Source organism: Pelobates fuscus, chromosome 6 (assembly GCF_036172605.1).
Source record: "Pelobates fuscus isolate aPelFus1 chromosome 6, aPelFus1.pri, whole genome shotgun sequence".
Classification (NCBI taxonomy): domain Eukaryota; kingdom Metazoa; phylum Chordata; class Amphibia; order Anura; family Pelobatidae; genus Pelobates; species Pelobates fuscus.
The window spans coordinates 21,043,588-21,059,060 of NC_086322.1; the positions used below are offsets into that span (position 1 = coordinate 21,043,588).

At 43.0% G+C, this 15,473-nt stretch overlaps 2 protein-coding genes across 2 annotated transcripts; one reads left to right on the forward strand and one right to left on the reverse strand.

The window, feature by feature from the left end:
* Positions 1 to 4,801: 4,801 nt before the first annotated feature.
* LOC134614109 (tachylectin-2-like) lies at positions 4,802 to 10,780 on the reverse strand. Its single transcript, XM_063457550.1, has 4 exons — positions 10,747 to 10,780; positions 6,655 to 7,501; positions 5,921 to 6,101; positions 4,802 to 5,039 (listed from the first exon to the last, which is right to left on the reverse strand). The coding sequence occupies exons 1-4, from the start codon at positions 10,757 to 10,759 to the stop codon at positions 4,836 to 4,838; spliced, it is 1,245 nt and encodes a 414-aa protein (XP_063313620.1). The 5' UTR covers positions 10,760 to 10,780; the 3' UTR covers positions 4,802 to 4,835.
* Positions 10,781 to 11,872: 1,092 nt separating this feature from the next.
* LOC134566010 (tachylectin-2-like) lies at positions 11,873 to 15,127 on the forward strand. The gene is made up of 2 exons (XM_063425726.1): positions 11,873 to 11,885; positions 14,316 to 15,127. The coding sequence occupies exons 1-2, from the start codon at positions 11,873 to 11,875 to the stop codon at positions 15,125 to 15,127; spliced, it is 825 nt and encodes a 274-aa protein (XP_063281796.1).
* Positions 15,128 to 15,473: the final 346 nt, after the last annotated feature.

Genomic DNA, 15,473 nt, shown 5'->3' on the forward strand with positions numbered 1-15,473 from the left:
CATCTGGTAGGGTTTCTCACAGGGGTTCACACGGGCCTTATCGCCATTCCCACAGGTACACTCGTAGGCCCTAACCCTATTATCTGCACCCATTGACCCTCTTACGGTGGACCACCTTCTGTCCACAGCAGTCATACGCTGGGTTCACGATCACCTCCTTACGGTCTTCACACTTCTCATCTTGGCGCACCATTCCCATCGATGTAGAAATTCACTATACCCTATAATACATCTGATCATAGACCTCTTCTGCACCGCACTCTACATCCATTCCCAGCATCAAACTCCCTCATTCCCGCTATGGAGTTCTCACTGCACTACGCAAATCGATCATGCCATACAAGCGATCACTTAGCAAGTAGTAAGACTTGGTTGAGCAAGATGGACTTATCCAACGCCTTTAATCTACTATCTATTCACCCTTCACTATGACACCTGGCCTACGTTCGGGCGGCCATCCTCGCTAACCATTTTGTGGCTATTTTTACAGGCTGACTTGCCTGGCAGCAACCTCTCAGCTCTTTTTAGTCCACTTTTACATTCCTGGTGTCCATAACACAGCCGCTGAAGCTCTTGCATGCTCAGTTTAAGGTCTCCCTACGACCTACTACCAGGATACAACCTTTTCATGAGAATCTTGGACTAAGCACACAGTTATACCTCATACATATACGCACGCTTCACGACTACTCTGTCACTCACGCCAGGGCTTTGTATATTGTTCCATGTCACAAGTAGAGTTTGCTGGATTCAAGACTTTTTTAAACTATTGTACTTTTTGCCTTTTCCTCTGAACCTACATATCAAGCATCTTATTTATACCTCCTATGCTGTCACTCCGTTTTACGTATCCAAGGTCAGACACACTATAAGTACTAATCCATTACTTCACGTCTAAACATTTCATTAAAGGTAAGCTACATCATGGCTTCCTCCTTAATCCCTATGTATATTTAGACAAATGGAGGTCATTTAGTTGCTCCAATGGCCATTGGAGGGAATGCCCGCCTACCAACGTCAAGGCAGACCCCCCTAAGCGGGTCCTAACACTGACCCTTCAGCCTGCTTCCTTGAGCTTCTGGCAAAGATATCTCTAATGAGACAGAAAGGGGTATTTTTTATATACACCCAGTGGTGTATCCTGGTTTTGTGCTGCCCTAGGCAGCACAAAACTCAGGCGCCCCCCCCCGCGCGCGCCACCCCCACCCAACCTTTACCCCGCCCCGCATTCTAAATACACACACACACACATTCACTGACACATACGCATACACTAACTAACAGAAACACACACTCGCTAACAGAAACACACACTCGCTAACAGAAACACTCGCTAACAGAAACACACACTAACAGAAACACACACTAACAGACACACACACTAACAGACACACACACTAACAGACACACACACTAACAGACACACTAACAGACACAAACTAGCAGACACACACACACACTCACACTCACAGGCAAACACACTCACAGGCAAACACACTCACAGACACCCACACTAACAGACACACACACCCACACTAACAGACACACACACACACACTAACAGACACACACACACACACTAAGACACACACACTCACTAAGACACACACACACTAAGACACACACACACTAAGACACACACACACTAAGACACACACACACACTAAGACACACACACACACTAAGACACACACACTCACTAAGACACACACTCACTAAGACACACACACTCACTAAGACACACACACACACTAAGACACACACACTCACTAAGACACACACACTAAGACACACACTCACTAACAGACACACACTCACTGACACACTCACACTCACTAACAGACACACTCACACTCACTAACAGACACACACACACTCACTAACAGACACACACACTCACTAACAGACACACACACACTCACTCACATTAACACTTTTCTTTTTTTTTTTTTTACTTTAACCCCCCCAGCCTCCTTACCTTTGAGAATGCTGGGGGGGGGGGGCATCTTTCACCCTTGTGGTCCAGTGGCTGCTGGGCGGTCGGGCGGCGCTGCTGGGCGGGCGGCGAGGGAGCACTCCCCCTGAGCTGTCTGCTCAGCTCCCTCGCGCGCCGCACAGTGAGGCGGAGCCGGAATATGACGTCATATTCCGGCTCCCAGCCTCACTGTGCGGCGCGCGAGGGAGCTGAGCAGACAGCTCAGGGGGAGTGCTCCCTCGCCGCCCGCCCAGCAGCGCCGCCCGACCGCCCAGAAGCAGCCCAGCATGTCTGTTAGCCGCAAGGCTAACAAGACATTTGCCTTGGGCATTTGGGGGGCGGCTTTTTTTGCCGCCCCCTGGAAAATGCCGCCCAAGGCAAATGCCTTGTTTGCCTCGCGGCTAATACGCCCCTGTATTCACCCCTATACTTATTAACCCTTAAAAGGGAACACATGGGATGGGTAGCAGCATTGTAACCAGGCTGTGTGATGCAAAGTAAATACAAATACAAAAAGAGAAGTCCTGCGCTTAAGCAGCAAGGACTACAACACACATCAGCCCCAATATATTGTAAAAACCAAAGAAAAGAAAATGTTACTTGCGCTTTCTCCTTAATCCCTATGTATATTTAGACAAATGGAGGTCATTTAGTTGCTCCAATGGCCATTGGAGAGAATGCCCGCCTGCCAACGTCAAGGCAGACCCCCCCTAAGCGGGTCCTAACACTGACCCTTCAGCCTGCTTCCTTGAGCTTCTGGCAAAGATATCTCTAATGAGACAGAAAGGGGTATTTTTTATATACACCCCTATACTTATTAACCCTTAATACACCCTTAATTACTATATATTGGGGCTGATGTGTGTTGTAGTCCTTGCTGCTTAAGCGCAGGACTTCTCTTTTTGTATTTGTATTTACTTTGCATCACACAGCCTGGTTACAATGCTGCTACCCATCCCATGTGTTCCCTATTAAGGGTTAATAAGTATAGGGGTGTATATAAAAAATACCCATTTCTGTCTCATTAGAGATATCTTTGCCAGAAGCTCAAGGAAGCAGGCTGAAGGGTCAGTGTTAGGACCCGCTTAGGGGGGTCTGCCTTGACGTTGGCAGGCGGGCATTTCGGCACACCTCAACCAACTTTGCTTCTCCTACATTCCATTATGTATTAGATAAAACGTGTTCAACTGAGAAGACAGACCACTTATTACAGAAACACAAGCTCTTTTAGAGAGATTGAGTTTCAGAAAGCTGGAGGACAGCCAGTCAGATTAAAGAAAGGCAAGTAGTGGCACATTGTAGGACAGTGGGACAGAGATCAAGAGAGACTAGATATATCTGGGTGTCATTGGCATACAGGTGGTAAAATCCAAAGGAATGAGTTTGCTAAGAGAGGCAGTATGAAAAGAGAACAGAAGGGGAGGATGAGGGGGAGCAAGGGTCATTGGAAAAGGAGACATTGAATTAGTGTTGGGAGAGATAGGAGGGGGAAATCATGAAAAGGACAGTGTCACAGAGACAGATTCAAAGAGTTTGGAGAAGGATACGATCAGTGTCAATGGCGGAGGATAGGTCAAGAAGAATTATGGAGTAGTGGCCTTATGGGTGTGCCCCTTCATCCTATTCTCCACTTTGTTTCAGGAGAACACTTTGAAGCAATACCCTCTGATTCAGATGGACGTAATGGTAAAGAGAAATAGTCAATGGTGGGTGGAGAGGAGGAGAACAAGAACAATGAGTATTTCTTGGTCAAGTAGTGATATTAAGCTTCTTTTCATCATCTACCCATTACCTCTAAAACTGAAGTAGGGTACCACCTACGAAACGCGTTAGCCAGACCTATATGGCAGGATACAGATTGTCTAGAGACACCAACCCAGCAGAGTAATCTCCACTCTCCCTCCATTTTATGCATATATTTCTCATATTTTACATGTTTCATCCTTTATGGGCATATCTTATTGCATCTCTATTTCCGATTTTGACATTTATTAACTGTATTTTTATGTCATTTATTTTTTAAGAAACTACCTTTTTGATTTACATTCTTAAAGGGACTGTACCTTATTTTTAAAAGATATTTGAAATATTTTTTCATTCATTCCTTTTTAGATTATAGATAGCTTTAAGCTCCTACAGTTCACATTCATATCTTAGAAGTCATTTTTCTGTTTTAAGCCATTATCACGAGTCAGCTCCTGGTACCCACACACTATTCTTTAGAGTGTTGTTTTTCAGCTATTGTCTATAGGTTTTGTGAATCCCTATTTTTCCCAGTGTGAGCGACTCAGTGTTAGTTAGTCTCCCTCTCCTCTGTGTACACAATAGGTATACCAGAACCCTCCACTTCTCTGAAACAAACATGCCTGTGGAACAGACCAAGCCATGAAGCAACATCTATGCCACTGTGGTTCACAGCATAGGGGGATGGTTGACTCCCTTCCTAGGACAGAGTTAACCTGCAAAAATGTCGACCATCCCTGCATTATATAACAGTCATGGAATGCCAGAGATGGATATCATTTGGCTGACCTCTAGGCTACTAGTCAGGATGGTTATAGTGTGAAGCAAATGTACATGAATTAGAAGGGGGTTTACAGTTTAGATAAGGAAAAAGATACCTAGAATTGAACATTCTACCTGATGTAAAGCAAACCGATTGAAAGTCAGTGGAACAAGGGATTGCAAGACATGCACAAGTTTAATTTGTTTTTGTACACCAAGACAGAACATGACATTCCTGCCATTTATACAATTCCTATTATACCATGAATGGAATTATGCAAAGTTTGATTTATCTGTACAACATTTCATATTTCAGATCATATTCCATACAGAGGAATGCACAGGATTATCCATCTCATGGTTTGTAGTCTTCCTGGGTGACCATCAGGTTATAGTGAGTGACCCCTTTCCACATTCCCTGGATGGTGGTCTCATATCCAAACAAAGTGCGGATCTTGGCATTGAACGGTACATCCATTTCTGCCTTGGTCACTGATGCCACCATACGTATTGAATGTCCACCTGGAACCTCCACATCTGTGCTGGATGAGAAGGTTGTCTGCAGAAGAAGTCAGAAGGTTAGAAGCTGAAGGAGGAATGGGGCAAACTGGAAATCTGCTCAGGGCCCTGTGTTATTTCAATCCTCCTCTGCCTGTACTGCAGTACAATGAAGGTAGGTGAGAGATTACAGAGGCACACCACAGGAATTTGTTGTGTGGTTCTTATTAACCATTTGCCACTACAAGCACAAAGACAGCTTTAGCATAATTAGGCAGTTTTGGTGTACAAATCATGCCCTTGCAATCTTCCTGCTCAATTCAGGAGATCAATCACTATTTATGCAGCCCTAGTCACACCTCCCAGCACGTGATTTGAACAACCTTCCCAAACATGAAGCTCGGATATTACAGGTTCCTTTATTACATAGTCTGTTTAATCTAGAATTCCTCATCTCCTGCTCGGTTAGTAGCCTCCGAGCCATGGAGCATGATCTATACACCAAAAACTGTATCATTAAGATAAAGTTGTTTTGTTGCCTGTAGTATCCCTTTGAGAAGAAGCATTTACTGTAAAATGCCAACAGAATACAAGTTGGCAAGTTCAGCATAAGTAGGTATCGTGTATTTTATGACAGCTTTTATAGAGGTTGGGCAAGAGTGTACACTGACCAAAGCCAGTTAGCAAGGTTCTTACCCAGCCACCTGCCTTATTAGATATGCAGTTACAGGGCCCACAACTACCAAGTCAGGATGTCTTAACCAGTGGGGCTGTGCCTTTAGAAGAAGCAGATAAAAGTCATACATGGAGTCATGAGAAAGAAACTGAAGCCAGTTGAAGAATAAACCGAATAGCAGAGTGGGTTTTGATATTTCACTGTAAGCAGTATGCCAAGTCTAAGCAACAGAGAATACTTTCTCCCTTCCCACAAGCCATGCTTACCTGTGTTGTGTTGGTTGTGGTGAAATTCCAGGTATGAGTTGTGCTCACATTGATGGAAATCTTGGTCTCCGTTTCCCCTATGAATGGGACTCCAGCTTTAAAGGACATCTCAGCTCCAACAGCAACCGTGAATCCATGTTGCTGGCTGAAGCTGCTGCTCTCAGTTACAGTTTTGGAGAAGCTAAAAAGAAACCAGTCATTAATAGTTTGATAGACTGGAATACTTGGATCAAGATTCAGGCTCGTTTACCACCACCACCTCCACCCCCATCCAGTTGGTTAATTTGGCTTTTTTGAGCAAGGATAAAAGGGAGATATATTCATTTGGAATTTCAGTTTGCTCAAAATTCAGAAAATCTTAATGAGAAAAAAAACCAAGTGCCTTCTGAAATTCATAGGTCCATTAGACCATATGGAGTGCAGATTACTCTTTCATGACAGTGCCACGTGAGGGGCAAGTTATGGAGCCATCTACTAAATGGCTGAAAGGAAAGTTAAGAAAAGCCATTTGAACACCCTTATTCTTCGATGTCCTCAGCAAACTTACCCATTCTCATTGTAACCATCTAGATCATGGAATAGGACTAGAGATGTGGTCTATACACCACCAAATCACAGACCTGAGCATTCCAAGTATTGTATATACACTGCAGGCATTTACCTTTCTAACCCAAGTACAAGCATTATTGCCAGCAGACAGGAGCAAGCAGCACAATGAGGTTTCCATTACTTACGAGAAGGTGTGCTTTAATGGAGTGCTGCTCTTGTTGTTATAGATCTGGGTCTGCACCACCTCTGTACCTTGGGATAGGATTTTCCCTGAAGCTGGCAGAAATTCAAAGCTCACAATACTCTGGATGGTTTTATCAATGGTGAAGGAAAGGAGGGGGTAGACATTGTAACCCCAGCCCAGTTTCTGTGCCTTTTCAATATAGTTGGTATCAGCAATGGTCGGGGTTGGTCCTTTATAGATGTTGCCATTCTTTGAATCCACACACCACAGGTCTGACTCTAGGGTGAAAGCCATGAAATGGGTCAGGATGCGCCAGCCTCCTTTTCCAATGGTTTTGCTGGAATCAAGCCAGTTATCATCTGGTTTGGTTGGGGGGCTTCTCATTACAAGCTTGTCATCATTTGTCACTGCATACAGGATGCCTTTAGGGTCAAAGAAGAGGGCATCAAATTCATTCCAGCTGTTGGTTCCTATTTTGGTGGCTTGGCCATAAAGCCAGGACACATTTTCATTGCTTGGTGCTGGACCCTTGTAGAACTCCCCTTTCTTGGTAGCTGCATACAGAAGGCCATTTGGATCAAAGAACATGAATTTAAACCCATCCCAGTCAGTTTTGCCCACTCTCTTGGCAGTTGAGAACCAGTCCAGGTTTGGATCTGAAGGCATAGCTCCCATGAAAAGCTCTGTACCACGCACAGCAAACAGCATCCCTTCTGGGTTGAAGGCAATCTTACTGACATTATTCAGCTTCCCTACACTGCTAGATCTGGCATCAAAGTTATCCAGAAGATTCTTGGGTGGTAATCCAGCTCTGGCAACATAATCCTTCACAGCAAACAGGAGGGTGTCTGGAAGTCAATAGGAAGAGGTTAGTTAGAAGTAATTCACAACAGTTTGAAATGACAGGTGATGCAAGTCATAAGCCAAGATACTGATTGTAGTTTGAAACAGTTAAAAAAACAAGCAGCACAGCAAACATCCCTTCAAGAACACCGAGGCATTTCGTATGGTCTACAGCAGTGCGCCTCAAGGCACTCCTAACAGTCCAAGATTTGGGGATTACGTGTGTCCAAGGCGTTTAGAAAATATAAACTAAACACCCTAGATATACCCAGGTAATCCCTAAATATGGACTGCCTTGAGGAGCACTGATCCATCATTTTCTTTATACCTCCAGGAGATTTCAAATGGACAAAAAGAGAACACTCATTTAGGGATGAGATTCATGGTGTGGCCAAAGATCGAATGGTTCTGAGAGGTTTTAGGCCTTTTACCAACAAGTAGTAGAATTAAAGTGTAATTTTGAACAGGAATAATGCATCTTATTTACACAGACCAATTTCTAAACACATTTAGTAGTTTAGAGACATTATTGCGGTGGAGTTCTGTTATATACATAGACAATAAGGTGCTCCTAGCAGAGAGGTACTGTGGGGTTTGAGGCCAAAATATGGACTGGATCCCAAGAAATAAGGCTGTCCCAAGACATTACATTTCTGTTATTTACTAAAATTAACCCCAGATCTCCGCAGTTGTCAGGTTAAAGGATCACTATAGTGTCAGGAAAACAAAGTGGTTTTCCTCACAATTTAGGGCCATGAGGGTGCCTCCACCCTCAGGGTCCCCCTCCTGTGGCGCTGAAGCGGTTGAAACCCCCTTCAGCCACTTACCTTCATCCAGCACCAGGCTTCCTCGGCACTGGTGACCTCTCCTCCTCCCACTGAGGTCAGCTGAGCCGAACGTGCACGCAAGTGCCGCGCGCAAAGTGTCCATAGGAAAGCATTTCTCAAATATTTCCTATAGACGCTCTACACGATGGAGGCATAATATGCCTCCAACATCACAGATGCACCTCGAGTGGCTGTCCAGAAGACAGCCAGTAGAGGCTGGCTTAACCCCAAATGTTAATCTAGCAGTTTGTCTGAAACTGCTATGTTTGCATCTGAAGGGTTAAAAACCTGAGGGACCTAGCACCCAGACCACTTCATTGAGCTGAAGTGGTCTGGGTGACTAGGGTCCCTTTAATTGTGCCTCGATGTCCGTGGCAGACAGGCAGCAACCAATCATGCTGTCTCAGCACATGTGATCACCGAGACAGCAAGTCAGAGCAATTATGCGCTGCAGGGACTTTTGGTCTGCCTTCCTGTATGCCAGTAAAGTGGAGGGACCTGGATCTGTGCAGACCTGCCCCTTTCTAATCATTTAACCCCTTTCCTTTAGATATACCCTCGGCGTCAAAACTAATTTAGTTTCTTTATAAGAAAAAACAAAAAACCCACACCCTAAAAATTTTAATTCTCCAAAACATGGATCCATCAAAATGCACACTTAACCTGTGATGTATGTTTGTATTGAAAGGTTAATGGTCAACTTCTAAAGTTGTTTGTATTTTGTGACCTGAGACTGGTAATAAACTGAAGCCATATACATTATGTACTCTGTAAATCAAAACAAATGTACCGTATATACGACGAGTTTTTCAGCACATTTTTTGTGCTGAAAAACCCCCACTCGTCTTATACTCAAGTCAATTGTTTGTATTATGGCAACTTACATTGCCATAATACAGACAAGGACCTGGGGCTGGCAGGAAGCGGTTACTTACCTTTCCTGCAGCTCCTGTCAGCTCCCTTCTCTCTCCTCCGGTCCGTGCAACTCCCAGGTCAGCTCCCTCTGCAAGTCGAGAGCCGCAGGGTCAAAGCATTGCTACGGGTTACCGTGGCAACGCTCCGTGCGGCTGAGAGACTTGCAGAGGGAGCTGCACGGACCGGAGGAGAGAGAAGGGAGCTGACAGGAGCTGCAGGAAAGGCAAGTTACAGCTTCCTGCCAGCCCCCTCCTACACAGTGCACACCACTGGACCACCAGGGAGTGAGAGCCCCCTTCCCTGGCCAACTAACAAGCAGGGATTGGGGACAAAAAAAAATAAATACAAATATTAAATATTAAATAAAAAATGACCACCCCCACCAAGGCTCTGCATCACATGCGCACACACTGCAAATAAATATTCAATTAATATAATTTTATTTAGAAATTTACTAGTAGCTGCTGCATTTCCCACCCTAGTCTTATACTCGAGTCAATAAGTTTTCCCGTTGTTTGGGGGTAAAATTAGGGGCCTCGGCTTATACTCAGTATCCCCCCCCCCCCCCTCACTAAATTATGCACACACACAGTATAAAGTTTGGCTTTTTTTTTTAATAATAAATGAGAATTTATACATGAATGGCACATCAAGTTAAGCAGCAATTTCAGCCAAACCTGAGAAGATGTGACATATCAGCTAAGACTCCGGTTTTGGCTTTAGATTGAAGTTCATTTCGAATGCCATACAGTTCCAAGATTTTTAATTCAGAGAATTTATAAACATGTATTCCTGATACTGCAGTGCCTGTTTAGATTCCCAGCCCTCCTTAGATCAGTCGGAAAGGTGATTTTAGACACTTTGATCCCATGCCATTCTCACAGAAGATAGTGCTGCCTATGTGGCAGAGATAGTCAGGTTTGATATCAGCCAGTACAAGGCTTTCCTGTAGGAAGATGGGAGGTTATTGCACAGCAAGACTATTCGCCTGAGCCACCTATTTGCATACATAGCAAGTGCTGTTGTAAATTAAGTTCTCAGGGCTCCTGCTGCCGTGTCTAATCCACCCCCCCAAGGCATCATTTTGTAGACGTGATTTGAATTAATGCATCTCTATGAGGAACATTCCTGCAGAATGTAGAGGCACTAAGCGTCAGTACTGCACATTGTGCAGAACTGACACAGGAAGCTCCTCTAGTGACCATCTAGAGTTCCACTAGAGGCATTTCTAGGCAATAATGGCAACATTGCATTTTACCTGAAAGGGCATTGTTTAAATTGAAAAACCTCCAGAGACAATAGGTGGACACCACAACTACATTAATCTGTAGTGATTCTGTTAACTATAGTGTCAATTTAATATCATTAATAACAGAGGGTCTATGAGAAACTACAAAAAAACATTACATACATAGTTCTCTATAATGTGAGAGACTCCCTAGTAATGCTCAGTATATACAACCCTACAAAATGAGCTTAAAAATCCACAATACACAGGGATCACTTACCTGGTGTATCCATTATCAAAGAGAGATCAGAAAACAAGCCCCAAATCTCTAGACCCCCAGCAGAAATCCTTTTTTGTTTTATCTTGGAGTCTCTGACTTGTATAGCTGAGTAAAAGTCTCCAGAGATCTCTGTATAAGGGCAATACCCTCAGTGATTAGCTTTATAGTCAGGACCCCTCCCCACACACAGCTGTACCTGGTTTAATAAGCAGGAATAAAATTCACTATCACAGGGTCATTCACTAAACTCTAATCTGAATGGCAAAACTGAGACAAAAATAGTCAAAAAGTAACTATGGGGATTATGTATAAAACTTCTGACATTCACTTTCAACAAATTTGTGTGAATGTTCCATTTTATTATGAACAAGATCTTTAATACATTGGGGACATAGTTTCCATCCTTTGTTGTAGTGGGCCAAAATGTGTTTTTGACACTTTTTATTCCTCTTTCAGATTTTGCTATTTTTTTTCTCCCATAAATCACTGTGATTCTGGGTCCACAGGGCTCCATTTTACCAGTCTGCATCGTCCTAAAAATGCAAGCACATTTTTAATAGGGTATATCTAATCATTTCTTCCATTTTCTTTAAAGGAACACTTCAAGATAAAAAAGAGATATATCTAAAACAAGCTTGGACAATCTGCAGATCTTCTCATTTACTAAAGTGGGAATTAGAGAAATTGAAACCAATGGCGGAACTAACATAGGGAACACCCTGGTGCAAAAATGGCTTGCCCCCAATCGCAAGGGTGTCCAAAAGGTAGATCCCCTTCTGTTGTACAATTATGTATTATTATATATAATAAAATGGAACATTTGCACCAACGAGAATTGTTAAACATAACCCCTCTGTATTGCCTTTCAGATTTAATCTGCAAATATTTGGTGCTTAGTGAATAACCTTGTGAGAATCTACTGTATTCCTGATCATTAAAGCAGGTACAGCTGTGTGTGGGGAGGGGTCCTGACTATAAAGCTAACCACTGATGGTATTGAACTGATACAGAGATATCTGGTGACATTGCCTGATCGGCACAAGCCAGAGACCCCAAAAGGAAATAAGAAGGATCCCTGCAGGGAGTCTAGAGATTTGGGAGCTTGTTTTCTGATCTCTTTATGATAATGGATACACCAGGTAAATGGTTTCTGTTTGTGGCGAAACCGACCTCGCCACGTGTCCTTGGAGGGGGCTGCTTACTCGTCTCTTGCCTTTGGAGTATGGACCAGACCTTATGTGAATGTGTTAACCCAGATAGTTATGCCATGGAGCCCATTCGTGTAGTTAAAGACTTCGGCTCCGTGGCGAGTGAACTGTGTGAGTAGGATCTGCGCGCTATTCGGTAGTTTTGTGCGCGCAGATCCCAGCTATCTGGGGATAGGTGAAATGTCTGCGTGTTATGTGTAAAAGGTGAATTTATGTATTTTAAAGTGTTTTACTGTCTTTGTGCTCAATGGAGTCTGTCTCTGTGCTGGAGATAATTGAATTACTTCTCCAGCACAGAGAAGGCTCTGTAAAAACCATCTGAGCTGGAAAGCTAGGGGTTTTAAAAGATACTTTACTAACTTTTGAACCCCTGGTCTGATCCATGCCATTTTTTAATATGTTGTTCCCCTGAATGGATTGATTGTGGATATGTGTGAATGTGATGTATGGTTTTTAAGTTATAAATATTGTGTAAAAAGTATATTTTAAACTGTATGAATAATGGGATTATGTGTCACACTAAGGGGAGGGGATGTGTGGGAGGTAACATCTATGTCATTGGTTATTTTATGCCTCCCCCTGGGTGTGGCCTGTATGTGTACTCTTGTAATAAAAGCCAGGCTGGATGTGCCAGTCCAGAGTTCCTGCTTAACCCTCAAAGTGAAGTGTCGTCTCATTATTGGGGGGGAGGATTTATTGTATGCTGTTCCAGTTGACTGCTAGGAGTGTAAGCCTATTCGTATGGTTCCTATTCAACGGTCTACAGCATTCATATGCTAGAGAGGATTCCTATGCTTCTCTGAGTCGGTGGTTGTGGTGTCTGCTGCAGTGCTTGAAGTCCTCAGGAGAGCTAGGAGCATCCATTAACGGAGGTACCCAGTCGGGGTGCCAGGCGATCCGTTACACTGTTCATTGTGTCTAAGATGCTTCTCCCTATAACATACACTCCAAGTGTTACTCTAGGAGCTTCATATTGTTGCTGTGTCTGAATGTAACTACACTAAACCTGTCTGGGTTCTGTAGAGGTAAAACCCATTGCCAATTCTCTAACAACTTTAGTTGTGTCAACTGTTCTTACAAGGGGACCTAAAGCTTCTCAGAACAACCCTGCATTTTCCCTCTTTAATAAATCGTAGTGTGTAATATCTGCCTGTGTGTTTATTTAGTTGAATAAGTCTTTTATATATATGTATATATAGTCTTGGGCCAAATGCTCGCCACAATAATATATGTCTATATTATTGAAAAGTATTAATACGCAATCTGACGTTCTTTATAAAAAATAAGTATTTATTCTACTTCAATAGCAAATCATAATATACTTAACAGATGGTATGTCTTAATGGTTACAGAGTCGTCTTTGTATCAGCAATTCAGGACATCGGATCGTAGCAGGAAAGGCAAGAGAACGTGGTCCTTTGTCCTCTGCCCTTTATAGCCCAAATTACGTCATAACCTGTAGTTTAGAATAGCCATATAAGGAAATTCCCCATATAAAGACCACCCCAAATCTCTTATACAGCAAATTCCAGAGACCTCATGGTACAGAATAGGAAACACCATCTGTTCTGTTTAACCCATTATACAGCCACACCTTAATATGTATTTGAATAGGAATATACAGAATATGCAATATTCTACATAGTGGTTTTATTATACACTTGGTGAGAGAGGCCCAATGGAGGGCTGTTGTACTTGTTTAAACTTGGATGTTCTGCTCTCTGTCTCCTGTAATAGTTTATTATTTCTATAATGGTCTCTCATCCCTGAGATCTTGTTGCTGGCTTCAGGGAACTAATTGGAAATAAATTATCAATGGATAATATCAACTATCTACATTACAAAGCTGGACATGAGACTGACCACCTGTAACATAAAATATATATATATCTCTGTATGTCTAGGGGGATACTCACTGAGCATTGCATAAGTAAATCAATGTTTCCCAACAGCTGTAATAACTAATATTCAGCACCGATTTCCCTCTGTTCTGGGTCAGTGCTCAGCATCCTTTGCCACTTTACCGCAAATGAACTATGCTTCAATGATATTACTGATCCTGGATTTCCTCCATGCAGATTTTCTAAATATTCTAATAAAACAAAGTGCAAAAAGGTTTTGAGCTCTTCAAATTTGAAGATGAAACCCATTTTTATAGCTCACATTTCTAATGAATAACTTGCACCCTAGCCTGCTTCACTGGTTATAGTCTAATTCCTAATGTGACCATTCTATCTATCTCTATAAAGAGGTATTCTTTTACACTATGCTTAGCCTGCAGAGCTAAAGATTTAAACTCTAAATACAATCTGTTTGTGAATTGCATCTGATGGCTATAACCTCTTGCTTTTGAACTTCCAGACACCCTCCTGTTTGCTGTGAATGATTATGTTGCCAGAGCTGGATTACCACCCAATAATCTTCTGGATAACTTTGATGCCAGATCTAGCATTGTAGGGAAGCTGAATAATGTCAGTAAGATTGCCTTTAACCCAGAAGGGGTGCTGTTTGCTGTGCGTGGTACAGAGCTTTTCATGGGAGCTATGCCTTCAGATCCAAACCTGGACTGGTTCTCAACTGCCAAGAGAGTGGGCAAAACCGACTGGGATGGATTTAAATTCATCTTCTTTGATCCAAATGGCCTTCTATATGCCGCTACCAAGAAAGGGGAGTTCTACAAGGGTCCAGCACCAAGCAATGAAAATGTGTCCTGGCTTTATGGCCAAGCCACCAAAATAGGAACCAACAGCTGGAATGAATTTGATGCCCTTTTCTTTGACCCTAAAGGCATCCTGTATGCAGTGACAAGTGACGACAAGCTTGTGATGAGAAGCCCCCCAACCAAACCAGACGATAACTGGCTTGATTCCAGCAAAACCATTGGAAAAGGAGGCTGGTGCATCCTGACCCATTTCATGGCTTTCACCCTAGAGTCAGACCTGTGGTGTGTGGATTCAAAGAATGGCAACATCTATAAAGGACCAACCCCGACCATTGCTGATACCAACTATATTGAAAAGGCACACAAACTGGGCTGGGGTTACAATGTCTACCCCCAAGAGCAGCACTCCATTAAAGCACACCTTCTCGTAAGTAATGGAAACTCTATTGTGCTGCCTCTGTTAATACTTCTGCTTGTTGGCAATGTTTGTTCTATGGTGTTAGTGAGGTAAATACCTGCAGTATATGGTGTACTTGGATTGCACAGGTGGTGGATAGGAAGCTACTGTAGCCCATTTTCAAAATGGCTGTATAGAGAATGGGGTAACAATGCCAAGGCCATCTATGAATACAAGGAGTTGATAACCTGTCCTATGGCGACTGGTAGCCCTTCATTGGTGAGCATGAAATGAGTCTGTCTGGTGTAGCTGGATCTCTACACAGGACGCTCTCCTTGAATTTCAGATTTGGATGGAACCGATCAGGTTTCAGTGGAAAGGTTTTCCTTCTAGGATACAAAAGGCAAATTGTTTAGGGGCTTGTTCTCAGGAGTGTAACGTGTATCCTTGGCTTTTGTGG

Coding starts and splice junctions, on each gene's coding strand:
- LOC134614109 (XM_063457550.1), bottom strand. Junction 6,102..6,654: donor CCATTAAAGCACACCTTCTC/GTAAGTAATGGA, acceptor GTTTCTTTTTAG/CTTCTCCAAAACTGTAACTG. Junction 5,040..5,920: donor CCACAACCAACACAACACAG/GTAAGCATGGCT, acceptor CTTCTTCTGCAG/ACAACCTTCTCATCCAGCAC.